At 47.5% G+C, this 18,198-nt stretch overlaps 1 protein-coding gene across 2 annotated transcripts in view; it reads right to left on the minus strand.

Moving 5' to 3' along the window:
• Positions 1-2,054: 2,054 nt before the first annotated feature.
• The window catches only part of DCAF5 (DDB1 and CUL4 associated factor 5), a 53,440-nt gene continuing 37,296 nt past the window's right edge, over positions 2,055-18,198 (minus strand). For both annotated transcript variants that reach the window (XM_061998880.1, XM_061998879.1), the window contains 3 exons: positions 17,427-17,493; positions 10,107-10,234; positions 2,055-3,902 (listed from right to left, as the gene is read on the minus strand). In XM_061998880.1, coding sequence (XP_061854864.1) covers positions 2,133-3,902; positions 10,107-10,234; positions 17,427-17,493 — 1,965 coding nt within the window. In that variant the 3' untranslated portion in view covers positions 2,055-2,132. The remainder of the gene's footprint in view (positions 3,903-10,106; positions 10,235-17,426; positions 17,494-18,198) is intronic.

Raw genomic sequence — 18,198 nt, forward strand, 5'->3', positions numbered from 1 at the left:
AGGAGGAGTGACAGCTGAGAAAACTCCCCAGTGCAAAGAACTCACAGAAAAGTTCAACAACAATAAGGAGGATTTGACTCAGCCGCCTCAAGATTTTGGCTGAAGCGCAGCGTTCACAACGAGGTGTTTATATAACCAAGGAGAACACTCCTACAGTGATCCTGATTGCAGAGATCTAAAACATAACCAGCACAGAACAATTTATTCCATGAGGTAACAATGCAGCAGCTTGTTCTTACTGCCACTTTCGCTCCTGTTTGGAAACACCCCTCTCCCTTCCACACCTCTCAAACACTACATCGTACGCTCATCCCCGGGCACCGCTGAGCTGACCACATGCAGGGTAACAGCCTATGGCACACGGCAGCCATAAGGAGACGTTTCAGCTTGTGTTCTTCGCTCCACCTCCCATTCCCTCCCCTCCCAGCATCCCTTCTGAAGCCATCCCTGACTTCCATCGTGTTTTACCAGGGCATCTTCCTCCTACTGCCGGTCGTATTGAAAGCAAAGCTCTGCTCTTCCTTGAAACAATCCGTCCCTTCCTCGGCGCTAGGCTTGAGAGCCTGGGACAACTGCTGGGGTCAAAAGAAGCCTCTTTCTCTGTTGTCAGCACTGCAAGGCACAAACAGGTGGCCTGCTGTCCTTTACAGGTGCTTTCCCTTCACACACTTACTCCCTGTACCTTGTTGCTACGGAAGCAAGTGCAGTTCCTCCAGTTCCAGCAGGCCAGAACTGAGAGGACTCAGCCAACACTCCATTAGAAACAGGGCCCAGGCAAGAAAGGAATTTATCCACCTCAGCAGGATGCCAGCTGATGGCAGGCAGGGCCACGCTCTTGCTCCAGTGCCCACTGCCTGTGGCAGCCCCACGTCTGGGCAGCTCTCCCTTACACACGCATCTCTGCTGAACCCACCCGCACCTTTAAAGATCCGCAGCTCAGCGATGGGGAACCGACTCTGATCTCCAATGCAGCCTGCTTTGAGCTTTGGGCTAAGGAAACTGCTAAAAACAGCAACAAACAAGGCAGCTTTCAGGCTTTACCAAGTGTTGCTGCTCACATGCACCACTTACACCATCCACCTGTCCATTTTCTCCTTGGCCTCCCAAAAACAAGCACAGGGGAGAAGCAGAGGGCACGGTCCAGATACATCGCAGCACTTGGAGCCACAATCATCATCACCCCTTCGTGTTCAGCTCACAGAAGAGCATGTCTCACTGCCTGCCTTTTAGGCTCACAGCACAATACCTTCCCCTTGCCACACGAGCACATCTCAGGGCAGCCACGACGCTGCGTTGTTCGGTTCTTTGCCTTAGAAAAACCACCACAAAGCTGAACGTCACCATGGGAACAGTCTAAAGTCGATTTTGGAGAGAGGCTCCTTTCCTATGGCTTTTCTCTTGGCATGAAAATAACGTCACTGAACTGCATCAGAAGCAAGTGCTTGATGGAGTATCACGTCTCTAAAGGGTCAGTTCTGAACCCTAATGGTTGCATTTCCTCAGCTTCTGAAGCACAACAAAGGGCTCAGAAAGGTTTCTTCTCTCTTTTCTTCAATAAGAATCACACCCTAAGCTACCAGTAGTGTGATCCAATTCAATCATTCACAGAATCTGAAGGGCTGGAAGGGAGCTGCAAAGCTCACCCAGTGCAACCCCCTGCCAGAGCAGCACCACCTAGAGCAGGGCACACAGGGACTCGTCCAGCTGGGCTGGAATGTCTCCAGGGAAGGAGCCTCCACAGCCCATCTGGGCAGCCCCTGCCAGTGCTCCCTCAGCCTGTGACACACAACAAGTATCAGTATGGACAGTGTCCTTCCTAGAGCAGCACCACAACCCTGAGCAGCGGCCCTGGGCGGCTGGCTGAACAAACGACACGTGCTCACACGAGAGTAACGCGGTCACCCGTCTAGTGGGGATTTACTTGGAACAGAACCGTGTGTGTGTACAGGAGACCGGGCCCCACAGGGAGCGCGTGGGGCTGCACACGGCACGACCCACGGGCGAGCCGAAGCGGCCCCCGGCGAGCGGAACGGACACTCAAACAACGGCTCACACCAAGTTCTACGTGCCTTTAATGCTTCCGCGCTGCTTTCCGTTTACCGAGTGCACGCTACCGCACGCGTCCGCACGTATCATGTCTTTAACTTCTTCTCTAAGGACGACCCCTCTGAATCTGCGTCTTCCAGCTCCGCTCTGTGTCTTTTCAGTGCCCCGAGAGCCCGAGCGCTGTCGCTGCCCGCGGGCCGCGGGGCAGCAGCCTCCTCTCTGGCGCCCGGCCCGCGGCCGCTGGAGTCCGTGTCCGACAGGCAGCAGTCCCTGCGCCAGCCCGGGCCCGCCTGCGCCGGCAGGCCCTGCGGCACGCTCTCCTGCTCTGCCTGACTCTGTCCGTTGTTGAAGCACGAGGGGCGAAGGTGCAAGTGGCCGTTGTTGTGGGCGAGGCAGGAGGCGTCGGGGCTCCTGTCCTCGCCGGCCTCGCTCGAGTTCCTGGAGCAGGAACTGCGGATGGCAGCGGTGGGGAACGGGGGGACCGGCGAGGAATGGCTTGGTGCTGGCTGACAGTTCTGACTGTTTCTCTGCTCCGCAAGTGCTGCAGTCTGAACGCAAGGCTCTTCAGTACAATTATTTAGCCCTTTGCAGTTAGCTTTCCCATTGAGCTTTTTAGTATCAAAAGAATGCTCCAGGCCTCCACCGCTTGTGTCTTCAGAGGTGCTGTCCTGGCCCTCCGTCCGCCGCTGATTGTCTCGTTCGTGACCCCGACCGTTGCTAGGACTTTCTATCGAGACACATTCTTTCACATTTTCTCTACTGTGGCTTTCAGCGGGAAGAGCTGGGGAGCCTTGAGGAACCACTGACCCCACGCTCCCAGCATCCTCCTTGCTTAGCGAGTGCGCTGTACCGTGCCTTCCACTGGTTCCTGGCTTCCCTTCGTCATTCTCTCCCTCTCCTCTGGAGGACTCACCGTCCTTACCAGCGGAATAGATGTAGGAATAATGCAGCCATTTGTAAGCTTTGTAAATCTTCCTCTCCACTGATTCACTGTCTGAACAGGGAGACGGCCTTTCTTTGACAACTTCTTTGTTGGCTGAACTCCTTTCCGGCGAAGAAGCTGGAGAGGAAGAAGCGTCGTCTAGTTTGATCTGGGGGTAATCGTAGACGTCCTCACCTACGTAGGGGGTGGCACTCTGCGTGTTAGTGCTAGTCCTCTCCTCCTTCTGCGCCTTCTGCCGGCGCCTCAGCGCGTTGCGCTGCCTCGTGGACGTGCGGCGTTCGTTCAGCTCCTCCTCGTCCTCCGTGCTGCTGCTGCTGCTGCTGGAGCTGCTGGACTCGTTCTCCTCGGGGCTCGGGGAGCGCGGCCGTGGGAAAAGGTCTGTCTCCAGCTCCGCCTCACAGGCGTTGTCCTCGGAGTCGGACTCGTTGGAAAGGGCCAGGAGACGTTTATCCTGATACTTTCTCAGCGCGGAGAGCCTCTGCTGACGGGAAGCCGCGTCCTCCCTGGCCGAGGGGGACTCGGTCGCTCTCAAGGCCCGTAAGTTATAGGCAGCTTCGTCATTCTCCTCGGCCACGTGCGGCGGGGAGTGGCGCAAGGAGGTGGAGGACTCGGACTCGCTGTAGGCGGAGCGCTCGCTCACCCCGGCGTGCAGCTGCAGGATGGTGCTCTCGCTGAGGTCGCTGTCCGAGTCCGAGCTCCAGCCCTCGATCTCCCTGCGCACCAGCGAGTCGAAGAAGGCCATCATCCGCGGGTCCTCCTGCACCGACTGGTTGGCGTAGTCGTGGGACAGCCCGCTGCCGCTGTTGAGCACCAGGCTGATGTACTCCTCGTGCGTGTAGAGGCAGCGCGAGTCGTCCTCGATCCTACCGTCCAGATCCCCCGTGCAGTCGGGCTGCTTGTAAGGGCTCCAGATCTGCAACACAAAACCAACACTCAGCCATGAGCCCTTCAACTGGTACGCTACGGTGAGCGCCTGAAACAGAACCAAGTGCAAACACCCAGAACTGCCCCAAGGTGCTCACTGGTGTGATTAATTTCCACCCCTCACACTCACCCTTACAACTGCTCCAGAGAGGAGTATTTTTCCTCCCCTCCTCCTTTACAAACGTGTTTTTCCTGCATCTGCTTCACCCATCCACAGCTTCAAAGCTCTCACACTGCAGCTCATCCATACCTTCGACATTTCATTGTGCAGTGATTTCTCCCAAATGGCAGGGCTCTATTTTTATGTAATAGGGGCTGCTTACTCACTAACAGCAAGAATAGTTGCCTACAAGACAGTCTTGGCACTAATGAAGGCACTTGTTTCCCAGGAAACTAGAGTTGCTTGTGTGACAGAGCAACATTTCAGCCAGCTGCAGCGTCAGTCACACCTGGTCAGCAGGCAAGGAGCTGAGTGTGTGGAGGAGAAAAGCAGAGCCGCACTACTCCCTCGAGGGAACAGTCGTGAAGGAGAGAAAGCATCCAACATCCTCTCACGACACAGCAGCAGTTTTAGTTAGTGGGGAAAGGTGAAGGAGAAGAGGTTTACTGAAAGCCACTTTTCAAGTGGAGTGAGGTAATAACGTTGCAAAGTGTAATGATTTCAGCCACAGCAACAGCCTTGACTGTGCTGCCCATCTAGCCATCCTTCGGCTTCCTGGGGTGGAGGGGAAAAGGAGAAGCTCCCAAGAACATCCACCAATGTCTCCAAGAAACTGGTAACACGTAGCACACTGGGTAGCTGGATCTCCTCACCTCTCCCAGCTCTGCTCACAGACTGAAGAGCAGCATGATTAAGGCTTGATTCATCGAACGAGCACTGTCACTTTATTCTAGGTAAATGGATAACGTGATGCTCAACAGCGACTGTGAGCAGAAACAGCCTGTAGCTTACCCACCACACTGCCTTATTGTTCTGCTCATAAAAGATTCACATGCTTTGGCTTTACCATGCTGACAAGCTCAGGAAAACAGCTCTATGCCAGCTGTCTATACCAACCACAGAATCCTTGAACCTGGTTTTGGCTGGGGCAGGGGTCATTTTCCTCCCAGTAGCTCATATGGTGTTGTGTTTTGGATTTAGTACGAGAACCATGTTGATAACACACTGATGCTTTTAGCTGCCTGTAAGTGCTGTTAATACTAACTCAAGGACTCTTCAGCTGACCCCCAAAGGGATACCCCACACTCTAGAGCATCGTGGTCAGCAATAAAAGCTGGGGGAAGAAGGAGGGAGGGGGACACGTTTGGAGCGATGGCATTTGTCTTTCCAAGTACCTGTTACCCATGACAGAGCCCTGCTTCCCTGGGGATGGCTGAACATCTGCCTGCCCAGGGGAAGTGGTGAATGAATTCCTTGTTTTGCTTTGCTTGTGTGAGCAGCTTTTTGCTTTACTTATGAAACTGTCTTCAACTCTACCCACGAGTTTTCTCACTTTTCTCTCTCCCCCATCCCAGTGCAGTGAGCTGGATGGTGCTCAGTTGCCAGGTGGGGTTACACCACGACATTCAGGTCAGCCTTTTGAGTCAGACTTTGGCAAAAACCTCTAACTTTTCCCCAACAGGAATTAGCCAATTTCTGTTCCAAGTAGACAAAACCGCTGACAGAAAGTGTGTTTTGCCTGTGCAAATGGGATAATCAGCACTTGTCTCACAGATGCATAGCTAACACATATAACACAACCTGATACTACCATGGCAAGCACTATAAAAAGCCCACAGGAATGCCAGCAACTCCGTATTCACAGAGATTTCCAGCTTCCTACGGAAGACGCTGCACCTTTCGCATCGGAAGCAAAACGATCCGGCAGCTCCTTGCTCAGCACATCCAAACTGAAGGTGTACAGGTGACCTTTAGTCCAGAGTTATTCCAAACTTAGGTACCAGAGCTGCCCCAAAACCCCGGGACCATGGCCCATCACTTCCATTACAGCTGCTGTTCTGTCTTCCACTGATTCTTTAGGTTGCTTTCCTACATCTTGCTCTCACAGTTCCTGAGACACATTCACCTCTTTGTTCCACTGCTGAGCACTTCAGCAAGTCTCGTGTTTCAGAAGCATATGCCTTCCTCTGAAAGCTTCATGCTGTATGGCTGGACAAGCAGGCTGCCATGCCCCTTCCTCGAGCTGCCTTAGCAGTGTGACATTCATCACTAGGTTGTACAAAACTCTTCTAAGCAGGAGAAGCAGAAAGATCTTAGATTCCCTTTGAACCAGTATAAATGGGGGAGAGGTTGTCTGCCTGAAGCCCCTCTGGGAAAGGTCTGATTCATAATGAAGAGACATCTACATAAAGTGTGCAGATAGAGATTCCACATGCTTGTTAGTGCTACCAGACCTTTCTGCTCACTTTGCAAACATCAGAGAAAACACTGCTATGTTAAGTATTGAACAGAGAGCTACCAAGAGTCCATAGTGAGGCTTCTCCCTTCCAGGACTGATTTGCTCACAGAGGAGGAGTAAATAATAACAGAGGGGACACAGGAGTTCTGGATGAATGTCTGTTTTTACAGGATCAGACGTCTCTGGAGATGGATATTCCTACTTCTTAGACACTTTGCCATGAGGGAGTGCGGGGGCCTGCCAGAGTCCCAGAAAGAAATCAGACCAAGACTCTGTCCTTGGCAGGACCTTTAAGCTGGCAGCAAGTGGTCCAGTGCTGTCTGTGACATCTGAAACGGGCTTCTCTGTAAAAGGAATGCCTTTGCCTTTTTCTGGTCCTCTGACCGATGCCATGTCCAGGAAGAATGTGAGCAAATTGGAGAAAGCAAGTTGGCAAATCATCCACATGAAGCAATAACCTATCAAGAAGCTCTGTCTTTGCAGAGGATTGAGGAGCTGGGTATTACTCACCGATGGCCCAAGTACAGATATAAAAATAGGAACAATAACAGAACAGGGAAGTACGAGACTGGTTCTCTCCTTGAGCAGAGGTGCCTCAGAGAGCATCTCTGAACTGCTGGTGCTCATGGTGGCAACCCCCCAAACTCTGGAACAAAAAAGTCGTTATGCCCATAGCGTGAGCATAATTAAAACCAGTTGCATTAGATGATGTGATTAGGCAGAGGCAGCTAGCCACAATGACACTCATCTGTCACCACAGCAACATGGGCAAATACACTTTGCTATCTTTAACATCCTGATGACTTTGAAACAAACCTACAGCCCTTGTGCTCAGTTACACAGGATTCCAGTTTCCAACACAAACCAGCACTTCCTTCTGAAAATCCTTATGTGCTTTATATGTTTTCTCTTTTCTGGAACTGTCTAACTGCAGGATTCTCCAGGGCCCTCCTGTAGGCCCCACACACCAGAGGGAATGCCTCCTTTACCTCTCCTGCAGTGCGATTTGCTCTCTCGCCAGCACATCCCAATGTCTCACTCACTGGACTCGGGGGAAAGTGGCAATTTTCTGGTTCACATCACTGCAGTCCTCATGGTGAATGCTTGCTGCAAACAACAGTTCTAGTTCACAGCTGTGCTTTTCCATACAGTTTTACTGAGGTTTAGGTTTCTGAAATGGAGGGCAACGAACAATTCATCTGTGCTGGTGTGTCCACAACACACTGTCTGGAGCCATGGCTTCTAGTGTTCTTTAGCAACGAGCTTATTGAGTCTTATTTTAGGTTTCTGAAACCTCCTCACTCGAATATTCACACATACCCACCATCTTATCCACTCAGTCCCAGCAGAAACCAAACCCTAAACCATCACGCTACTGAACTATATTCCTGCAGGTGCTTTACAGCGAAATAAAACTGCAGCAAAAAGCCCATAACCACAAAGGTCAAAACCACTCTTGTGAGTGCTATTCGTTTCAGCAGGGCTAGGCCTGAGATGAAATTGTATCTCATTTGCAATCAGCATTAAAATAGCAAGTGTGTTGGCAGAAGCACGTGGAATTGTTGAATGGCTCGTCTGTATCACGCCTTGATGCTGGTGCTAGCAGTTCCTCACTTCTCTAAATTTAGGCCAGCGGGTCTAAAAATTAAGGGCTTAGAGAAACTGCTACTTGCTTGCACATTTTAAACCCATCACACAGCTCCTGCAGTCGAGGGAGGGGAATATCAGCCAGCCACAGTGAAGTTACCTTCTGTGACTTAATTCCAGAAAGACTTTCAGGAGACACTTGAAGGACAGTAAAAGGAAGGACGCTTCTTAGGAAGCTGATCAAAACAAACAGACCCCAACAAAACAGGAAGATGGACAAACTCCATTTGTTTTTTTAGGTCTGCTCCTCGTCACCTCGACTTCTCCGAGCAAGCACAACAAACATTTACATGGGGGAAGGAGATGGCCATGCACGGGAAGGGCTCCTGTCCTACACAGCCCCTCAGAACTGCTGGTGGTGTTTTTCCTGGCTTGCCCTTCTGCCAGCAGCAGTTAGCCTCCAGCCTGACTGCAGAAGTGGGTGGAACACCGCTGTATGGTCACACACAGACCATAGTACCTTAGTCCACTCGCACCTTTAAAGAGTGAAGTCACACAGATCAGGCAAGACATGAGCCTTAAAAACAACCCGATCCCCAAACAGGACACCTTGCAAGCTGAGGCCCAGGGACATAAAACTAAAGGGTAAGAAGTTCTGGTTCCAATAGACTTAACTACATTGAATACCTTTCCCTTAGCTTGTTTCCAGCTTGGAATGTTTGGGGAATTCAGTTCCTTCAAAGCAGCTACACGAGTGCCATCACACACACAACATCACAACAGGCTTCTCTTCTAAGGAAGCATTCAAGCAGAGGTGTCTTTGAAAGAGTTACACAACCTGTGACTGGAGCCTTAATCACTAGGCAAAAAACAACCCCCACCAAAACCCTAGCACAAGTACACAAAAGCAACACAGGGGATGTTTATACCAATGCTAATCCAACAGTCTAAGCACACTCATGCAGGAAGGATTCATAGGGTGAAGGGTCAGCAGATCTCCAATCTAAAAAGGAGAATTCAGGCTGCCTGAATCAAGTTCTCCAAGCAAAATTGTTTACAAAAGCCTCTGGCCAGACTGTCGTTAAACAGCAGCAGCCTGACTGCTTGGAACTTGAAAAGGAATCTGTCAGCTGCCAAGACTGGTCGATGCACTTTTGTTCAAGGCCTGTGTTTGATAGGTTTGTGATCAAACCTGCCAGAGGGATACAGAACAACTTGTAGCTGACTAAGGCATTTACTGGTAATCAAACTACCTAATTTATAGCTGCATGCAGGTTAAGATGCTAATGAAATCATTCAACAAATAGCTAGAAGTAGCATCAGTTTTCACTATCCTACTTAAAAATGAAGTAATTCCAGTTTCTTTCATCTTGTTTATACCAGGGCATTTGGAACAGACCTAAATGACAGCAACATTTCTATTGCAGCAGAATGCAAAGTACATTACTGCAGCATAACCCTCTGCCTCCCCACCCTCAACCTCTGCTATTGGAAAGGACAAAAACGTTCCTGCCTTGCTCCAATGACATTGGCTGTCTTTCCTTAAGGAGAGAACGTTTCAGGACCTAATACACTTTGTCATCTCTTTACATTCCACACAAAAAGGCACAAACTTGCTAAAAATACTGCACATTGTTAGAGGACTCAGAAAGGACGCACTGTGGAAGGTATGAAGAGTCCTGTTTCCTCTGGAAAACACAGAAAGGTACTTTGAATTGATTTGTTGCAGAAGCGTGCACAACAATTACAGAAGGATTCCCGAGGCAGTATTTGGGTCAAATTCAGCTAGTTCAGGCTGGCTTAAGGCTCAACCATACTCTTTGTGGAGAGATTTTTATGAAATTCTAATCCAAAGTACCACAAGTCAGGAGGTACCATGTTACAGCTGTGACCAAATGCCCCCGAGAAGGGCTGTATGCTCAGTACTGCAGCTGTGTACAGAATGAAACTGGGGAACACAACACATCAAAACAAGGAAACTCTCATCTTGTGCCTTATCTCCAAAACCTTTACAACTGAAACGGAGCTTAAAGTTGAATGCCCAATTAAAACTTGGGATCAGTCCCACCAGCAAGTGAGACATGCCACTTGAAAGAAGAGTACGAGGAGAAGGCAGGATGGATGTGGAAAAGAACAACGCTGAGAAAAAACAAAGCATTTACTCCTGAAACACCAAACAAGCACTTTTTTCTGGTGACTCATCTTACCTTTATGATCTTTTCAACGCCAGAGGAACAGATCATGTAAGTGTGAGGATTAAACCGGACTTGGTTTACAATTGACCGATGACCTTTCAATACCATAAAAGCGCCATTGACGACCCTGCCAATGCCACCTGGGGGAAAAACAAGCACTGAAATGAGTAATTAAATCTTCATATTGCTTTCATTCATCATCACTTAAAGCCATATTCTATTTGACAACGAGCTTCAGCTTTATTGTGCAATATCTGAAGCGCTGCGTTGGCTGCAGGATTCCATTTTTATGAGCAACATGCCTATGAAAAGCACAAGTTTGATGGAAAGCATCCTTCCTGCAAATTAGGACTTGGAAGCTAGCTTTGATTCAGCTATCCAAACAAACAATGAAGGTTTTTGACCTAATATGACAAGTATGTGAATAAGAACAACATAGATACTTACTGAAATCACCAGTGAAACCATAGTGCCTAAAGCATGACACTACTCACAGTCTGCAAGTCTGAAGCAGAGACAGACACAGAGGTTGACTTGTAATGGCTATGCCACCTTGTAATTTACTTTTCAAATTGGCAGGTTATTAGTGCCACAGCTGACTCTAGCCTGATGGGTAGCAATCACAAGGAGGCAATCTCCCCAGCAAAGCTGACTGAGAAGCAACGGATTGGACAGTGAGTTCATTGAATGCCAAACTGTGCTCCTTTGGTTTTCTTTTCCATTTCATGAGATTCCTCACACCCTGTTACTCTGCTCACCCTGCTAGACATTCATGGCCACATTTAGGGCTGAAGGCAAGTCGCCCTACTCCCATAGCAATGCTTCCAGCCAAATCACACTTGTCAATCCAACTGCATCTATGGAGGCAACAGTATACGGTTACACATCAAGCCCAGGTCCCAACGCATTTATCTTGACCTAGCAGACACATGTTCCAGGAAAGAAGGCCTTGAAAACGGAGACACAACTTGCTTGGGAAATGTTTCCAAGTCTGTAATGTCTCAAACAAGTTTTAATGACCCATGACAAGCAATGTCTAACCCAAACTGCCTGAACTCGGTAAAAAACGACAGCTATGCCCTATGATCTTTAAAGGCCCCTTTCAACTCAAACCATTCTCTGATTCTATGATGGAACCTCCACAGCTTTCTGTTTCAATACTCAAGTTCCCTAAATTCCTCTTAAGCTGTTAACAGTACAATCAGAGGAAGTACAGTACTAGAACACACTTCACTCCTTTTAGAGTGAAGGTGAACTTCTCCACAAAGCCCCTTAAAACTACCCACATACAGGAGAAGTTCCCCAGGAGCAGATGACTGCAATCACTGATCTTGGCAGACAGCTTCTTGCAGTAGCGTGAGAGGTTTCAATCATTTAAACCAAAAAAGTACTGACTCCAGCAATACTCTGACAATCTTTCTGTCAAATGTAACAGGCTGGCCCAGAACCTCATTTTTGGGCAACCCCCTGCCTGATGCAACTCCAGTCTTTAGCTTTCCAGTTCCCATGTGCTTGGGCAACGTCTCTAAGTGTGTTCTCAGTGCAAAGCCTTCTACCCAACAGCAGTCCCTTCATTTTACAGCAGCCCAGCAAAGTTGGTACTGTATTACATGGTTATCTGTGTGGCAGACATAGGCGCGTGTCCAGACCTGTCTGGAATCCCCCTGGTCTCTCAGCAGAGGCTTAGCTGCAGCCATACAGCTTCTGGCCACCTCACAGTGTGAGTTCAGTTTGCTCATTGTCTGTTGGCAAAAGAAACCAAACCACTGCAACTGTACATTAAGTGGAGGCTGGCCATAAATTGCTCAAATTCCTGAGGCCATCTTCCTTTGCTGCTGCCTTCACTTGAACTGGCATTTTTATTTGTATTGTTTCAGCTGAAGTGAACTCTGCTGTTCGAGCAACGCCCCACTTTTGGGGTTGTTTTGTAGGGGATGGGAGCGGTGTTCATTTGCTTTTGAATCTTGTAGCGTGCACAGGTGCTGCAACTACTTTAGCATGGCTGCTCTTATATTCTTAGATAGTTACCACAGTGTTTACACAGAAGCCATTAGCTCATGTACATGTTGCTAATAATATATATGTAAAATAACGTCTCAAAGCCTTCAGAGGCTGGTTATGTCAATTTTAGAAGGTTTAACTTTCTAATCCCTTAACTGCTGGAAGGGATGCAGATTGCTGGCTTTGCACAACACTCCTAGACAATTCTGAGCAGTGGTTTAGTGTTCCAGCTCTGCTGGTCAGTGTTCTGTTTTCAGTCTGCTTTTGAGTCACAAGATCAAACACCAAGAAAACCTCCTTCCATCAACACCCTGCAAATGAGTGCTCATGAGGAGCAACAGAAAGCCTCCAAAAAATAACTAACATCCTCCTATGGCACTTGATCAGCTGGGAGAAAGAACTTCTCACCTGAAGTGTGCATTTTAAACCACATTTCCCCTCCACACCCTTGGCAACACAGAGGCCTACCTACAGGTTCTGGTCCAGACAGCAGGAAGGAATACCACGGTGCTTTGATGCAGGTGTCACTGCTACCTTGCCAAAGTGATTACTTCTTGGTTTGCCTTGTTATTTTATGTTTGAAACATTATGCTTCTGAGAGCCTCATTAATTATGCAGTTTCACAAATATTTATGCAAATGAGCTGACATTTCACACATTGGGAACATGCTGGATGGCACACACCAACACAGCTTAAAAACCACTCGGGAATCGTAAGAAGGAAGACATTTGGACGGGAATCTGCCTTCACCTGCACGAGTTCCACAAGCTGCTGTATTAAAAACCAGCCAAAACCCAGAAAACACAAATTATTTGAAGGATAAGGAAAAAAAGGGAAGTGCCCTAGTGTAGAAATCCTGTAACTGCCTCTACACTAATGGAACCTGTGTTGTTCCAAGTGCTTTTGCAAAAGTCAAAGCACCAGAGAACTTGCAGGGATAAGGAACAATCCTCCACTGCCTGTGCAACAGAGGAATTAAATGACCTCATTAAGAAGAAGTCCTTTCTATCTAGGACATGGAAAGAGAAGTCCCACTTGGTTGTTCATATAAGGGAGAAAGATGTTCCACAGGCTAAAGCATAACTTCATACAAGCCTTGTGAATTATTCCAAGTGCTGAAAACTCCTGAGAAGAACCAGACATTTGCAGCTGCTGCCAGTGTGCCACAGCATACCATTCCACTGTAGTACTTGGCATTGCAGTGGAAACCTCATTTGAAATTAATTTATTACTCATTAATAATGATGCAGGACACATTTAGACTGCAGGCCACTGTCCTGCAGTTGAGTTCTATGAGGTCATGATGCACAAACAGAAGAAAGATACCATAGTTTGGAAAGCAAACGCACAGCACCATGCAAGCAAAGATGCATAGCACAGAAGGTCTCTGCCTTCAGAGCAGTGACACCCAAGACTCCTGAAAAAGACTCTCTCTGCTCACTCACACACCTGTATTTGTTTCATACAATGCATGCCAGCAGATGGCTTGGCTCCTCAGGGACGCATTGCCAGAGAAGGTAGATCCAAACACAAGCACTCCTACCCTGATAGCACAGGGCCCTGCAGGGTCCCTTCTAGTGGGATGCGTAGACATGCATGTGTGCCCCCATATAAAAACCTCAAAAATAGCTACAGACACTAAGAAACACTTAATCATCTGTTATTCATCTTCACTTCTCAGCCTGGTACTTTGAGAACTTCAACCAAAGCTGTCTCCAATGAGATAACCCTGTTCAAATGTTGTGAAAGGATCGGTTGTTGAATTTTTCAAGCCCAAAGGGGTGTCTGCATTTACACTGACCAGGGAGGAAAGAAAAAGGGAAGAAAAATTGCATCAGTTCTGTTGAAAATTGGTGCAATTAGTGTAGTAACTGGGCCACAATGACAGGCCCTTCCTCGCTTGCAGTTACAAAGACAGAACTCAGAAGAGGTTTTGAAATGCAGTTTGCTGTTCTGATTTAGTGAAGTTCTCCAGAAGTCTGGTGACAGCCTGCTCATGTAAACTGAAGGATCCCCAGCTATCTTCCAAATCACAAACAGACATCATATCCCTCCCGCAGCATCTTTGGGCAGTGTTTCAGCAGCGAGAGACAAGCTCTGAGCTGCAAAGATGATTCAGAGTAGCGGGTGAGGAATGCAAATGCCATTTTGCAAAACATTTGGTCTACTAAGCCCTCCATTATCCCACAAGACATGTCTGGGTCTGTCTGGAGCGGGGATTCTTTACCAGCAAAGAGACCACGTTTATGGGAGTTAGCTTTAAAAACTGCCCCAAGTGCTCCTATGTTAACAGTCTTGCTTAGCAGGTCACGCAGGGCTGATGTCTCTCCTCACTTCTAGCTTGCCTTGGAGTCAAGTACAAGCTATGGTAACCCTGCACTGCTTTTCTGCTGCTGGACTCGTGCACTACTTTTGCTAGAAATTCTGCCACTGAAGAGAACTGGGATCTACACTCGAAAGAGGAAATCAGCTAAGAAATTATTCACCAAACAGCCAGCAGTTACTTCTGAAGCACAGTGGAAAGTGGGTAGAACTTGGATGGAGAAGAAAGTGGGAAAATGAGCAAACTATTCCATCTGCAAGATAAGACAAAAGGTGGCAAAGAGCAGCCAACCTTCTGGCATAGAAATCATGTTGACAATACTGGAAGATTGTGGAGGAAGACAGACAACAAAGCTCTTCAAAAGAATGGCTTCCTAAGCAATTTAGCAACAAACCCCCTTTTTCCCAGACCTCCCCACCCCAAAGTAAATCTTGTCTAGTAACTGCAGTGAACAAAACCACTGGCAGAGTTTCCAGACTCAACACAAGCTCCTGGGAGGACACCTCTAAATTGTGATCATTTGGAAAGAACCTGTAGAAACTGTTCCCTTCTGCTGGCCAAACACCAACACAAGTAACCACATTCCTCCACCATGAAACACACTTGCCACTGTCTGACTGGTGTGTTCCTCCCACTGCACCTTTCGTGCAGAAACATTGCTAATCCAATCCTTAGACAGTACTTGCTGCACCTGTACATAAGCACAATCATTTATTTCAGAGCTTTTAAAAGATGCAGCTTTATAGAGAGTTAGACTTGCAAAACATTTGTCATCGAAGGGAGCTGTACCACAAACATTTATAGCAACACAATGCCTAAACTCAACCGGAAAGCAGACATCAAAGAGATATTTTTCCTTAAAGCACCAACCAACAGTACAGGACATTACATCATCCTGTCTAGTTTGTACAACGTTTTAAATGAAAGACCACATTCCACCCCCTCAGATCATAGGCCCAAAGACACTCCTATTTTAAGCTGAAACATGAGGAGGAGTTGTCCACTGAAACAGCAGCTTTCCAAGGTCTCCATGTCCCTACAGCAAGACCCTTCCTCCAAGAAGGAAGTACAGCAGCCTCTCCAGCCGAGCAGTTCATCTGCACCATTGGACGAGATTTAAGAAAGGATGTTTCATCACATTCAAACAGACACAACCCTCCTCAAGGAGAGCTGAACAAAGAAGAGTTTCAGTAAGCCTATCACAGCTGATTTGGTTGCCTAATGAGCTATTTGCCACAGAAGCCGAATCTTTAGGTCTAATACCCTAAGGTCTAACGAACCTTTAGGTCTAACATTCTAGCTCCTGAGCTTCGCTATAATGTTTCACTAGAAGAACTGCTCAAGTTATGAGAGACTAAGACACAGTTTCTTCTAGGGGATCTTCCAATCCCATTAAGCAATCACTGAAGGCAATTGACATTAAGTAATTAATTTTGTAACTGAAATGTTGCAAGTTTACTGACACTCTTCCTCCAGTTACGAGAATCAGAAGCAAGAAAGCTGACCCAAACAGGTAAGACACTGTTTTGTGGTAATTCAAGCTATCACTCTGTGCACGGGTCCCAGATAAGAAGTTTGTCATTTGCAGCTGCTGGGGAAAAAAAGAGTTTGTGAGTATCATCATCAGCTAAACACAAAATCTCAAATCCAGGATTTACAGAGGGAGCTGGGACAAGTACAGCAACATGCAAAACACTGTAACATCATCCTACAACCCAAACGTACCAACCTAAGGACAAATAGCTAGTTTAAATGTAGGCATCCTTTGTTTTAACTAAGAGGAAATTCCTTAAGTAGTAGTAAAACGGTGTATTTAGTATATTTAGCTCTGGACTGCAGCACCAAACATTGGCTAAATAAGCAATTCAAAGTTAGAATGGCATTTTCCTCAAAACCCTGCTGTTGGCCAAACATTTCGGAGGCCAGTCTTCCTCTCAGTTGTGGATTACACAGCTATGATTAACACCACTGGAAAATGAAACAAAATCTTTTCATTTGACCTCTAACACAGCCTGCAGCCTGCTCTCACTATTGCTAAAGCACCTGAGACCACAGGATACCACTTAATGGCACTAAAATGAACAGTTTAATCTGTCAGAGGCATTAAAACTAGGAACAGCAGCACATTTCCTTAAGTCTTGACTCTTTCAGTCAAGACCCAACACCCGTGTAAAAAAGCCCAGCAATTTGTTTCAACAGAAGGGATATGCTGATGCTCTGTGGCTCAGAGTGCCCTATTGCCAAACCTGACACAATGCAAGGTGGTATCAAACCGGGTGCTGCCCGGCTGTGGCATCTACAATACCACTGTTACATCCCCCTCACGTTGCTGCTTTCCTTTAACACCCCTCTCCCATACTTTCACACCGAGTTGAGCCTGTGTAATTTGCTCAGCAAGGTTGCTCCGGCACAGGGAAAGGTCAGAAATGAATCAGACCTGGGCACTTCCACCAGCTGATTGTGCTCCTCCACTCAGAAAGTAAGAGAGCCTAACTGCTCTGCACTAGAGCTCAGTGGGAGGGCTTTGGTGACAGAGGAAAGAAAGAGGGGAAGAGAGGCCAAAGCACTGGAGCTGGCAGGAGCAGCCTGTGAACCCTGCACCATTCTACTCTGCAGGCTTCATTATGAGATGAAATTTCTTAGTAACAGATCCTAAACTCTGCAGTGACCTTGGATCAGCTTAGAAGCAGCAGCATTGATAGACAAGAGGGAGGAAAGGCACACCCTGCTACAGCCACAGGTCTTTCTCTTCATCAGCTCCTCTAGATTTAAATGGTTATTACATGAGAAACAGGAAGAAAAGCAGTACGACAAAACATTCAACTGGCAGTGGCCATTGCTGTTCAGAGACTCAACTGGACACTTGTAAACCCTCCCCATTCGGCTTTCATCAGAATCTCACCTAGACTCAGAGGCAGAGTGAGGACAGCAATCTTGCACAAAAACCCAAGCTACTGCTTGTCAGGCACCTGCCCCCTCCCCAGATCCAAACCAACACAACACTTACCTGCTTCGGGATCTGGAGGGATCCTCCACATGTACAAATTGAAGTCATCAGAGCCCGAAAGGATGTACTGTTAGGAGTAAAAATAAATGCAGTTTACCACAAGGTATCGCTTGGGTTTCCTTCCTTTACTGTTGATCTAGTTTCTCCAAATCAAAAAAGAGAGGGAAAAAGTGATTTGTATCATTCTTTGCTGATCAACTTTCCCTTAAATGGGTGTGAGGTACCAGCGGAAAAATGTTACATGCATAGACACAGACCAAAATTCAAAAGCACGCTTCACCTGACCCATGCCAGCTGCCCAAAGTGTATGTTTTCTTTACTAAAGAAGGCTGTGGATTTTGGTTGGCTTCAATGCAAGCGTGTCTAGATCAAGCTCTCCTATCTCGCAGCCCACAGCTCTGGCCTTCTTTTAACGTCAAAGCCTTTCATCTTTTTTTCTCATCTCCTGAACTACCAAGGAAAACTCCATCAAACACGTATCTAAGAAGAAAGCCAGCACGTTCATTGCAACAAACACAACGCGTCTGGCTCATCAGACTACTAAAACCACTAAAAGGCAGTCACTGAGGATAAGCTTTAATACTGAACAAAACTGGAGCTAAACGCTCACTGTCAGCAAAGCTCAAGTGGTTTTAAGACCCCCACATTTATGGCACTGTTCATTTTTTTCCAGGTTACAGCTACTCTGCCCTTTAGGGCTGCCCTTTATCAACAGAGCATGAACAATCTCTTCATTGTACAGAAGTTTGCTTAAATGCATAATTGCACATTG

Source organism: Colius striatus, chromosome 6, assembly GCF_028858725.1.
Source record: "Colius striatus isolate bColStr4 chromosome 6, bColStr4.1.hap1, whole genome shotgun sequence".
In the NCBI taxonomy this organism is placed as follows: Eukaryota; Metazoa; Chordata; class Aves; order Coliiformes; family Coliidae; genus Colius; species Colius striatus.